The 12,130-nt window shown below is 41.6% G+C and overlaps 2 protein-coding genes across 2 annotated transcripts; one reads left to right on the plus strand and one right to left on the minus strand.

The window, feature by feature from the left end:
• Nucleotides 1-335: 335 nt before the first annotated feature.
• LOC127757691 (calcineurin B-like protein 6) lies at nt 336-3,897 on the minus strand. Its single transcript, XM_052283257.1, has 9 exons — nt 3,761-3,897; nt 3,205-3,378; nt 2,981-3,063; nt 2,804-2,863; nt 2,250-2,358; nt 1,725-1,777; nt 1,280-1,360; nt 1,071-1,183; nt 336-652 (listed from the first exon to the last, which is right to left on the minus strand). Exons 2-9 carry the CDS (start codon nt 3,326-3,328, stop codon nt 595-597), a joined length of 681 nt encoding a protein of 226 aa, XP_052139217.1. The 5' UTR covers nt 3,329-3,378; nt 3,761-3,897; the 3' UTR covers nt 336-594.
• Nucleotides 3,898-7,315: 3,418 nt separating this feature from the next.
• Nucleotides 7,316-11,036, plus strand: LOC127757757 (transcription factor VIP1-like). The gene is made up of 4 exons (XM_052283330.1): nt 7,316-7,928; nt 8,202-8,334; nt 10,207-10,291; nt 10,515-11,036. Exons 1-4 carry the CDS (start codon nt 7,426-7,428, stop codon nt 10,778-10,780), a joined length of 987 nt encoding a protein of 328 aa, XP_052139290.1. The 5' UTR covers nt 7,316-7,425; the 3' UTR covers nt 10,781-11,036.
• The last annotated feature ends 1,094 nt before the right edge of the window (nt 11,037-12,130 follow it).

Genomic DNA, 12,130 nt, shown 5'->3' on the forward strand with positions numbered 1-12,130 from the left:
CAAATCCCCCAGATGCCTATCAACAACGGCATGAAGAGCCCGGAGTGGCATCAGAACACCGCAAGAATCAACAGACGAATGGCTCAGTTCCAGTTTGCTGGGGAATTTCATCCGAGCATCTCACAATGCGATCACATGCAACCACATGGGTTGAATAGGACCCAAAGTTCCCTCGTGTGGCAATAGTTGAGGAATGCCCGGATGAGGTGTTGTGAGCTAAATTGTTGCGCTGAGCACACATCAAATACTTACTTGCTGGGCTCGATCAAATAGTGGCATCCCGGATTCTTGGGTAGAAGAGGACCTAGGTTTGCATACTCGGTAAAGAGAGTTGCTGACGGTAGAGGCAACCGTTTATCTTAGGATTGAAGAACATTTCTACATCACGAGAAACGGTTCATCCTACAAGTCTACACATGAAGAGTTGAAGGCCATCTTCAAGTATATACATAAAAAATGGTAAAAACTTCATCCTTGCTACGGATTCACATCTTGAAGCGGAGCAATCATAAAAGTTTGTTCCAAGCACGAGAAAGATATCAACAAAATGAAATAAAACGAACTGGACCCTAGAATATGGTCTGAAGCTTGACCTCATGCGTCCTCAACCTGGGAGTTGAATACAAAACTTGGAAATGTTGTAGTTATATCCCTGTTGGAGAAAGTTATGATTAGAAAAAGGTTGCCATGTCAAGTATTACAGAAGCCGAAAAATCCGTATTTACATCAAATGGAATCAAACGGCCTCCACATAGAGAAGCAATACTATGTAAATGTCTAATGGTAAGGTTAAAACTAAGTGCATTCAATATGTTTTGTTGCATAGTTTCAAGTTAAAAGTCACTAAATACGCAGAAACCATGTGTACAGATATTCAGTAAATATCTCAGAGTCTAGCTAGCATAGTAACCTCAACATACATTCCATTGATCCCAAGTAGATGTTGAGGAAGAAAAGTTGACAAGTTATTTATTAGGAACAAAAAGAAACAGAATGCACAAACAGGTTAGCAACAGTGACCTAAGATACCAAAAAGAAACAGAATGCACAAACAGGTTAGCAACAGTGACCTGAGATATGGGAGTGTCATATTCTTTAATAAAGATGGATGCCTCAACACAAGGTTGCGCCACTCCTCCTTGTCAATTTTCCCATCATGCTTTGTATCTGCTTCCTCAAATGTCTAGTAACGAAGCAAATGTTTTTTTTCTCCATAAGCAACTGAGTATAAAAACAACAGATATACGCACTGTACTGCAATGCAGGTTCTCATGCATACCTTGTCAATAATGCCTTCTATAATCTCATCTGAAAGGTTCATTCCTGATTCAGCAAGTGTGGCGACCACCATTTGCTTCACCTGATAATCAAGGACTAGAATAACTTTTCTTGACCAACAGCTGCTACATGAGTTGATGCTAAATCAAGTATGCCTTCTCAAACAAATAAACAATTAACCTTCCAGAGGGATGCAGTTTAGTTTGCCGTAATAGACATAAAAACTCTCACAATTCTTAAATACTCAAGCCAGTACAGTAAACGGCTTATCCTGGAACATGACTTGACAAGTTGAATTGTTGTGCTAAATTATTAGGTGGGAAATTATGCTAATATATGGGGTACTGAAAGCATGTGTCGAAAAAAATGCAACACTTGCTTCTCATGGAGTATAGTAAATAGCAAAACAAGAAAGAGTGGCTTATGAACAAGCAGAAGGAAGATACCTCTTGCTTCTCAATGAAACCTTGTTGTTTGAGATCATAAAGTTTGAAAGCAACTGCAAGTTATTGAAGCATAATATCAAAAGGATGATTAGTTAATTATTATAGTATAATGGAATATATTTGTAATATAAACGAGCTCCACTGAAAATCAATTAAATACATAAGTTACGTTAGAAATCAAGGAAAAACGGTTAACAGATAATAAAGTTCATACTCAACTAAATTTAACTGATAATAAATAAGCCACCATACATAAGTAGTTTGCATGGTCTTTAAAATAAGGAGGCTAGGCTTGGATTGATAATAAATGACACAGCCACAGATTTCTCTCCCATCCAAGGAACACTTCGAAAAACTGATAGTGTCTAGTTGCAATTACTAGGATTCCAATGGCAGACCAATTATTTTGTGATAATGTCTTATGCAATTGTCGCATAGTATTGCAGAAAACAATGAAAATTGGTATTCAATTGCCCATGTTGCAGTAAGTACATATACAAAATAAAATGAAGCATGATGTCTTACAATCAATTTTGTCATCAATTGGAGCATTGGGATGAAACACAGAAAGAGCCCGTGCAAATTCTTCGAATCCAAGAATCCCATTGTGCTTCGTGTCAAACAAATCAAATACCTAAATTGATTAAATTGAAAACAGCGCACTTTTGAGTTGACTTCAGATGATGGCATAAAGGAATGTGCATCTGCATGTTTAAAAAGTAACTAATAATTTATAATAACAGAGGGGACTTGGTAAGAATTAACACCCGCTCTCCATACTTGCGGGTGCATGATTCACACACATATATTCATACTCACATGCACAAATAGACATATGCAATCCCATGAGCAGAGTTTTCAAATATCAACTTCTCGGTGCTTTAAATTATTCCATGTAACATTGACTACTCCACATTCATACAATGTGTACTACATCATACGTGCTTCATTAATCATGATGTGTAAAACTAGGAAAAACGATAAAGTGATTCAGTAGTGCAGAAAGGCTAGAACAGACCAAATACCATGAACAACATCATAAAAACTTCATTAAACAGAACTCAATTAGCTAGCCATACCCGATCAGCAAACATGCTGTCTTTTCTGTTGGTCTTAAACAGTGCCAGTTGGAATTCTTCCTGTCAAGACAGCCAATGCCATCAGCTGAGTTAACTAGTTCAGATGCCACGGAATTCTAATTTTGATCCATGGCCATCCAATTCACAGCAAAGGAAACTAGCAGAAATACTACTAACCTTATTGATCAAGCCATCATCAACCACAGCACTGCTAATCTTCTTGAACAGCTCATACAGCGCCTCTATTTCATTTACGTTAACTGCATAACCAAGCAGAATAAACTCATTGACGAATAAACGGAAACAGAACAAGAATACCATCTATTAAGAATATATACTGAAACTGATTCCGTACACATCGAATCATCAAAAAGAAGGGGAGTTGGAAAGAGGAATCTTACAAACTGTTTCCCTCGCCAACCGTTCAGGATCCTGCAGGCCGTTGGGACGATTGGAGCTGTCAAGGCTGCAGCACTTGAACAGCAACGCGGCGAGCCGTCGGAGCCCTTCCGAGGAATCCACCATTTGCAATTGCAAACTACAACCAGCAGCTCCCCAATCAACAAGCCTCACACCTGCAACGCCCAACAACAACAACAACAAGGAGATCACCCAATATACCGTAGGAATCCACCGCCCACACCAAGTCAGCAACCACCATCGCCCCCAATTCGGCAATTCCCCGCCGGAATCACGAAGACGTGAACCGAAATCCACATATCCCATCATCGATCACGCCGCCGCCCCAGGAACCGAAACTCCCGGATCCCACCCGCTACACCCCCCCAACCCAAACACGAAACGAATCCTCTCTCCCACGGCTACGCGGTGGTGGCCGCCCCATCCACGAACAGAATTCCCAGCGACGACGACGGCAACGACGAGGCCGGCGGGGGAGAAAGAGAGGGCTACGGGGAACGGGGGGATTCGGGGAGATCGGCGGGGGAGAGGAGTCACCTCATTGGGAGATCCGCCCGTCCTCCTCGCGCGGCGGCGGCGGCAGCGGCGACGGCGGCGGTGGCGGTGGAGTGGGGGAGGAGAGAGGATCAGAGGAGAGGCTCGTCGTGGGATGTTTCTAGAAGGCGATGAGGAGAGGATGTCGTTGTGTTCCCCCGGATTCTGGGGAGAGGGCCTTTGGTGTGAGTTGGGCTGGGCCGCTGCCCGCTGGAGGGCTTTGAAGTGGATCCATGGCCCATAACTTATCGTGGGGGCCCGATATTCTGTCTTATCTCGATGACCAGAGAGTTTGGGCCTGTTCGGCTATCTGTCTGCAGTGGCTGCGGCTGCGGCTGGGCCGTGTGTGTGCAGCAGCACGGTTGGTGCCGGCTGCGCCGCAGCCGAACAGGCCCTTTGTAGTGAGAGTAGAGTTTTTTCTACATCTCAAAAGATAATGGATTTTGGTTGGAGATACATTGTAGTACTACGAATTTTTGACTAGACATATAAACATACGTCTCGTCCAACCAAAATATCTTATAGTTGAAACAGAGGGAGTAAGACATGACTGATGATGGTCGATGGGTAGAGTAATTGAAAAGTGCCACTCCCGCTGTTTATATTATACAATGTTTTGGTTACAGGTATGTAGTTTGATACTAAATTTGTTATATTTTGAGATGAAAGACGTGCTCCCTCCGTCCAAAAAAATCCAACCTAGGAGGGGATTTGATCCCTTCTAGTACAACGAATCTAGATAGAAGGTTGTCCAGATTCATTGTACTATGAGGGGTCACATCCCCTCGTAGGTTAGGTTTTTTTGGGAGCAGTATAGCTAGCGACTCTATGATAAGCACTAGAAAACTGTAAAATGAACTTGCCAAATTTACATATAGTTTCATCGTAGATAAACAACCTTAATCCTATCTTACTATAAAGTTAATGTTCACTAACTCCTAAAGCTCAATATGCAAGTGTTTCACATCAGCATCCACTAGCAATTATTATCTAGAGTATTTTAAATCATATGCAAGTGTGTCATATCATCACCCACTAGCAATTGTTATCTAGAGTATTTTAAATATCTTTCAAATATGACATATCACTTGCAATTTTATTGTATTTTTAGAACTCAATATGCAAACAATGTCAAATCATTATCTCCACGACATTTTCATATTTTTTAAACATATACATCTATCATTTTCTATAATGTATAACATACATTTATTAATATATCTCGCAGCAAAGCACAAGGTATCAATTAATGAATTGCACAAGATGATAACAGATCTTAATTGAAAACCAATGACCCTATTGGCTACTCATCAGTTAGTGCCTGTAGTCAAAATTAAAATTTTAAATATAATTTAAATTCGTCATTTTATTGTTTTCTATTTTTCAGCCTTAGGCCTCAGCTTTTAAAGCGCTAACATTATAAGTATAAAAAGTCATTCCTAAAGTTATGTATGTGGTTGCTTTGTTTATTTCTATATCAAATGTGGTGCTTGCAGATGCATACATGCGTCACTAATGTTGTTTGAATATTGCGGCCAGATATAAAAATAAAAGGATTTAAATGATAATGGTGGAATAAAATGAACGGTGTTGGGACAATGGTAAAAGCGACATGAAGCATTTCCTGATGACAAGGGCAGTAATAGAGCTTCGTGGGGCAAAAAAAAAAAAAATCGTTTCTCGTGTTTTCCTCTTTTTTAAATTCATTCAAACTTGACAAGCACTTGTAACGTCTTGGAGAGTTGTAGCATGCAACTACATAGAATTTTTTTTTTGGCAAAAGTCATCCATAAGAAATTAATTGTTTATCGCAAAGAAGAAAAGTTATGGAAAGGATGATCCTCAGGTGCTGCGTAAGAATCATTGGCCGTTTTTCTTCTGATGGTGTGAAATGAGGAGAAAAAAAGGTGCAGGAGAATTTTCAAGGAAGAGCCAGGATTGTGATTGATGGTATCACCGGCTCTTTTTTGTTTGGTGTCAATCGGAATCGGGTAGGCAACGGAAATGCTAATACTCGTTATTCATTCTGTAGATTTTGAATGATGCTCCCTCCGTTTTTCACTTGTATTTTAAACATTCATATCTTCATTGATCTTTTAATCACATGGGCATTATTAAAAATGTAACTACATTTTGATTAATGTTTCCTATATATGATAAATCTACTAATATCAGTTTTTTTTTCATAGCAAATCTTATAATCCCATGTTAAGAATTTGAGATTTGACCGTAAATGTTCTAGCAAATAGCTAGTAATCCGTTAAAAAACAGAGGTGATAACGAATGGTTCAACTTCCAAAATAATATGAAAATTTTCAATGCTATCAAGAGACATACAACACGAAACAATGTAATCTACTCCCTCCGTTTCCTCCGTTTAACAATATAAGTCATTCTAACATTTCTCACATTTATGTTGATGTTAATGAATCTAGACATATACATCAATATGAATGTGGAAAATGTTATAATGACTGACATTGTGAAACGGAGGGAGTACATCATAAGGTTTAATATGTTCGTATCAATCAACTCAAGTCGTAGTATCGGTTATTTTTAAAACCCGTTTGGCTATTAGTCTTGGAAATATTCTCTCAACAGCTAAACGTATTCCTCGACTCCTCCCATTTTATGCCAATCACATTATCCTTGTAGCCTATAATTCCAAACCGAACAAGCCCAGATATATTGCACACATAAAGCATTATGGGCATGTTTGGATTAGTGCTAATTTGTGCCATACCAATATTTTTGGTAGCTTCAAAGAGTACTTTGATAGCATTTGGATTGTGACCAATTTTGTCTATCTAGTAATAAATCTACCCTATCAAATTTGGTAGTACCAAAACTTACTACCAATATTTTAATAGGCCGCAAACTAATTTGCACCCGTCTATTGGCACATGTAGGCTATGTTTAGTTTCACGTTAAAATTGAAAGTTTGAAGAAATTAGAACGATGTAATGGAAAAATTGAAAGTTTATATGTATAGAAAAGTTTGATGTGATGAAAAAGTTAAAAATTTATAGAAAAGTTGAAATCTAAACAACAGGGCCGTAACTGTCTCCTGTCTGTCGTATATACGTATGAGGTGGTAGTATCTCCGTATCTCCGTACCCGCACTGGCAGGGTGTCGCTGAGGTGGCCGCGCGGCTAGTGGGCTCCAACTGCAAAGACCCCGGGCCCACATGTCATCCACCGAGAAGGAAAACCCACCGGCAAACAGTTATCCGGGCCCACCGCCGCTGTAGCACACTGCTCGTTGATTCGACCAACGCGGCATTTCTTCCCTCCCCCTACGAAATTACCATCCTACCCCCTCCCACTCCCTCCTCCCTGAACCAAGCCCACGCGCCTCGTCGTCCGATCCACCTCGAGATCCGCGCCCTCCTGCGCTCAGCTCCTACACCGAGTCCACAGAGAAACCAGGTCCGCCCCCGCGCGGACTCTCCGTACACCCCTCCCCACCGCGCTGGCCCCCACTCCGACCGTCCGTTCCCGCCTCGTGATTCGTGCCGGCGACCACCCGCCCTCACCTCACCTCACCTCACCTCACACCACGCGTCTCCCCCCACCAACTAGCTCTCTCTCTCTCTCTCTCTCTCGCGCCGCCGTTACGCTCGCCGCGCCGCCGCGGGTGGGGAGATTTGACCGGCGTTGGCTCCGGGATGGACGGGCGGTTCCCGCTGCCGCCGGCGAGCGGAGGGGGGCGGGGGCACCACCGGCGGGCGCACTCGGAGACGTTCCTGCGGCTGCCCGACGCGGACCTCCTCCTCGACCCGGAGGGGGACTTCTCCTTCTCCGACCTCGACTTCCCCTCCCTCTCCGACGACTCCCCGGCCATCTCCGACCCGACCCCGCCGCCGCCGCCGCCGATGGCTGCGACCCCCGCGCCGGCGCCGCGGCCACCGGGTGGGGCGCACATGAGGAGCCTCTCCCTCGACACCGCCTTCTTCGAGGGTTTCTCGTTGCAGGGTGGGGGAGGAGGAGGAGGAGGAGGAGGGAGTGGGGGAAGTGGTGGGCATAAGAGGAGCGGGTCGATGGATGGGGTCAACTCGCCGTTCGAGGGTGAGTCGGCGCTCTCCGGTGGGCTACCGGACTACGCGAAGAAGGCCATGCCCGCGGAGAGGATTGCCGAGCTCGCGCTCATCGACCCCAAGCGCGCAAAGAGGTGAGGAAATCGCTTGCTGCTTCCTCTACTCCATTTTGAGTTCAGCAATTTCTAGATCCGCAGGGATGTGCCTTTTGCCCCAATCTTGTACAGTGATACTGCGATTTCCCATTTCGAAGAATATAGTTGGAGTCAGTAGTGGGATTGCTGCTGTTCTTGGTGTTTCCTTTCTTGATCTGGGCTATCTGTGCCTTGCTTGATTTGTGATGTAATTGGGGAGATGTATTGGGGCTTGTTGATTTAGGTTAAGCTTGTGATGGCGCTTGTGTGCAGAATTCTGGCGAACAGGCAGTCGGCTGCAAGGTCCAAGGAAAGGAAGATCAAGTACACTAGCGAGCTGGAGAGGAAGGTGCAGACACTGCAGACCGAGGCCACCACGCTGTCTGCACAGCTCACGCTTCTCCAGGTATGGAACTTTGTTTATTCCGAGCGCCAGATAAGCCTCCTATATTGTCTTATCTAATCAGCTTAGTTTGTTAGTCAATTGTTTTGTTTGACATGTATTAGTTGTGCAAAGTTAGAGTAGGTTACACGAAACTTTAATGTTTTGACTCAATGATTGTCATGTCATGTGAAGAACTGCTGTAAGCAAAGCTACTGCTTGAACCTTTTTATGTTTTTAGAAGCATAATAGTATGTTGCTGTATCTTGTCCCTTTCCTTCTAGCTAAAGCGGCTTATTGATTGTTTCAAGCATGTGTGCTAAGTTGTGGATCTTACTTGGGGTGTCAAAACGAGCTATTTGTGTTACTATGATAATGTGTTGAAGAATGTGTTGAAGAAAGCATGTAGCTTTGCATTGCATAACATTCTATGAATTTCATTTTTTTTATACAATTCTGTTGTGGGCCAGCTTTATTTAAAACCAAATAACAGTTTATAAGTTAGTACACAATAAATAATTTGTCTGCATTGAATGCGGCAGTTCGTTTCCTTTTGGGTTAGCAACTTAGTGTCCTACAGTAAACTTCCAGTATCTGAGCTCAGAGCTGCAGAAACTTTAGGAAGTGGAATTTTTAAAGCATGGTAGTCACTAGAATGGAAATGTACAAATAAGAACTTTGTTAGTAGACCATTTATTCTACACATATTTTAGGACACTTCATAAGCTAAAGCATAACTTAGTTCTTTTTTATTTCAAACTGATGTTCCTTATGGCACCTTATGCATCTAGCACCTGAATTTATTAGATTGATAGTTGCCTAGATATATGTGGCTTTGTAAAAACTAGTGATAGCACTAGTATTCCATGGATGTCAAATGGACAGTGAGATGTATGGTAAATCATTTTTTTGTTAGTAATATCAAGATATTCTGAATTTTGTTATGGCACTTTGCATGGTGCACAATGTAGGACTGGCTGTAGTGTATGAACACAATGGAGAACATAATAATAGATTTGACAAGAGCACAACATTTTTTTTCCTTTATCATTACCTTGTTGCCTGTGTAATTGTTGTAGATGCGACAATAAGAGTAGGAATTGAAGCACCTAATGGTTTAAGAGGTATAAGTATGTTTGTAGCGTGAACGATCGATTGCTCACCAAAAATTGGGCTAGTGATGAACCATTTTAGAGTGCAGTTTGATTGATGGAATCAGACGGGTCATGTTAGGATGGAGAAATAAGTGACCACAGATTGTAACATATGATGTCTCACTTTCAAGAAAACATGCTAGTGCTTATCATATAATTAGAACAAGGCAGTCATCCAGAAATCCCATGAATAAATGATATTCTAAAATGCGCCTACTTTTATCATGATCCTTCTGAAGTCAGCTTATTTTTTGTGACGATAACAGACATTTTTGCTTTATCTTTTTTGAGCAATGAAATAATGTCAGTGGCTTGTATGTTCTTTGGAATCTTATATTCCTTCAACCCTTTATGCAGTTCTGTTTGTTCATTGTATAATTTATTTGATGAGATTCAGAGAACTAGAGTGCCATCTAATTATTTATTTCCCTATGAATACATAGTTTTTTTTACTTAATGTTGTCAACTTTTACGTACAGAGGATATGGATGCTAACTTAATATTGCTCATTTTAGTACATAATTTGTTGCACGTAGCATTTGTGTAAATTTAGTCCGTAGATTGTCAAGCTTTGAATCATCCTATCGCACAACACCATTTTTTGCATGCTGCTGATAGTATCTGGTAGGCAAATTACTCGCCAATCCTGTAAGCCAACAGTTTCTTTTGTTCTGTTTGTGTATGTGATGTGTGCCATCTGGTAGTCTCGAATCTGATTTTTTGCAATTCACTTGAAACCCAGAGGGATACATCTGGTTTAACTGCCGAGAATAGAGAGCTCAAGCTACGGTTGCAGTCCATGGAAGAGCAAGCTAAACTACGTGATGGTATGCCCTTATCTTTTGTTACTTCATCATGTAGCCTTTAGTATGTTGTGCAATACTACTACATGGTTGCCTATGAAGATAAAGTTTCAAAGCCCAATAAAATGTTTGATTCTATTGGCATATATGTTGGTCTGTTGCTCTGTTAGTAAGACAAAAATTGGACGTGCTTTGTTTTTTCTTTGCCCATGAAGTATGTTATGGAAAAAATATCCTTCTCATGCAGCTCTGAATGAAGCTCTGCGAGAAGAAGTTCAGCGACTTAAGATAGCAGCAGGGCAAGCTCCAAACATGAACGGGAATCCCTTCAATGGTGGACTCCAACAGCAGATTCCGCCCTATTACACGCAACAGCAGCAGCAGCAGCAACAGATGCCTTATTTAGGCGGCCACCATGCTCAGCAACGCCATCCAAGCCATCAGCAGAGCTCATCAAATGGCGGCCAGTCGCTGAGTGGTCAGTCCCTAAACGACTCCATGGATTTCATGTGAGGAGAAGAAACTCGGGGGCCCCTATTAAACCATATACCAACTGCAGCTCAGCATTGTAAAGATAGCTAATGTACAATGTAATGCATATGAATCATTGAATAGGGTAGCTAGCCGTTCTTTGTACCAGTAAACAGAAGTAATTCTTGTATGACATAATCCTCCCTTTCCCCCTTTGTTCATTCCTGGATTAATGCCTAGACTGAGTTAACTATGTTAACCATTTAACACTTGTCTTGTAAAGTGGTCGTTTGTAACAGCCAATGTTTGCTGTGATTCAGTTAGGCTTACGGATGCAGTTGGTTAGCGAGGCATTAATGTGCCCCGAATCAAGTCATGATCAAGTAATCTGGGATGATTAGGAGGCGCACTGGCTGGGATCTTGATGATCTAGCCACGCCATCAAAAACTAACATGGGCTGATGGATATGGCTGTGCTGGACTTGCTACTGCTTTGTTTGTTTTTAGCTGGAAAAACCTGGGCACAAAGCAGAATCGCTGGCCACAGGCCACTATTGACAGGATTCAGATGAAGAGGCGGCTTCTGTGTTACAACCATACTTAGCTGGACAGGCAGGTGATTAGTCTCTCTCGTCCATTTGACAATACTGGAACAGAATGATGGAGGTGATGTGATATGACACGCTGTCTTCTTTTCCTTCTCCTGACCTTTCTTGCCTTGCTGTCCTTTTCATCTTGCTGACTAATCCTTCTTTCTTTCATCCTTTTTGACAGTGGACATACCCTGGACCTTGGCAGTTGGCACCACTGGACTTTTGTGCCACCTCTGTCTAAAAACCAATGGGTTCTAGATGAGGGCCATTGAGGGGTGTCCTGCTTGTTTAGGTCATGTACAGCATAAAGATAGTATCACATGTTCTTTGACTAATTCTACTCAACTTGCTTATATTTCCTCTGTTCTTTCTTTAGACAAATTTACACTTGAATCACCAAAACAATCAGAAAACTACACCTTTAGAAGTACGCCAGATATTTACTCTCTTTTTAACTTGTCACTTTAGAATCTATGCTGTTGAAATTTCTTAACTTTGGCTGTCAATACATAATATGGAAGTCATATCATTATAATGCTTTCATATAATTTGATTGGCATATATTAATGTAACACATAAAAGCAAAGGATTAACGTTTGATTTGGAGACTGTCGGAAGTCAGAAAGGTTAAAGTAAAAAATAGAAAAAAAACATGTGATGTTGAAATAAGGTTGTTATCAAACATATAAACATATTAGTAGCCTGTAACATTCTCACACCATGTAAACGGTTTGGGGCTTGCTGCACGTTGTACAAAACTTAATTTTAAGAGTTTTACTCAACTGCTCCATCAGTTATT

Source organism: Oryza glaberrima, chromosome 12, assembly GCF_000147395.1.
Source record: "Oryza glaberrima chromosome 12, OglaRS2, whole genome shotgun sequence".
Classification (NCBI taxonomy): Eukaryota; Viridiplantae; Streptophyta; class Magnoliopsida; order Poales; family Poaceae; genus Oryza; species Oryza glaberrima.

Bases quoted from the DNA above. Each gene is read 5' to 3' on its own strand.
- LOC127757757 (XM_052283330.1), top strand. From the start codon at position 7,426: ATGGACGGGCGGTTCCCGCTGCCGCCGGCGAGCGGAGGGGGGCGGGGG. The intron at 7,929-8,201 runs GTGAGGAAATCG...GCTTGTGTGCAG, and splicing joins GACCCCAAGCGCGCAAAGAG to AATTCTGGCGAACAGGCAGT. The intron at 8,335-10,206 runs GTATGGAACTTT...CTTGAAACCCAG, and splicing joins CACAGCTCACGCTTCTCCAG to AGGGATACATCTGGTTTAAC.
- LOC127757691 (XM_052283257.1), bottom strand. From the start codon at position 3,328: ATGGTGGATTCCTCGGAAGGGCTCCGACGGCTCGCCGCGTTGCTGTTC. The intron at 2,359-2,803 runs GTATGGCTAGCT...TAATCAATTTAG, and splicing joins ACAGCATGTTTGCTGATCGG to GTATTTGATTTGTTTGACAC. The intron at 653-1,070 runs GTCACTGTTGCT...TTTCTCCAACAG, and splicing joins ATGACACTCCCATATCTCAG to GGATATAACTACAACATTTC.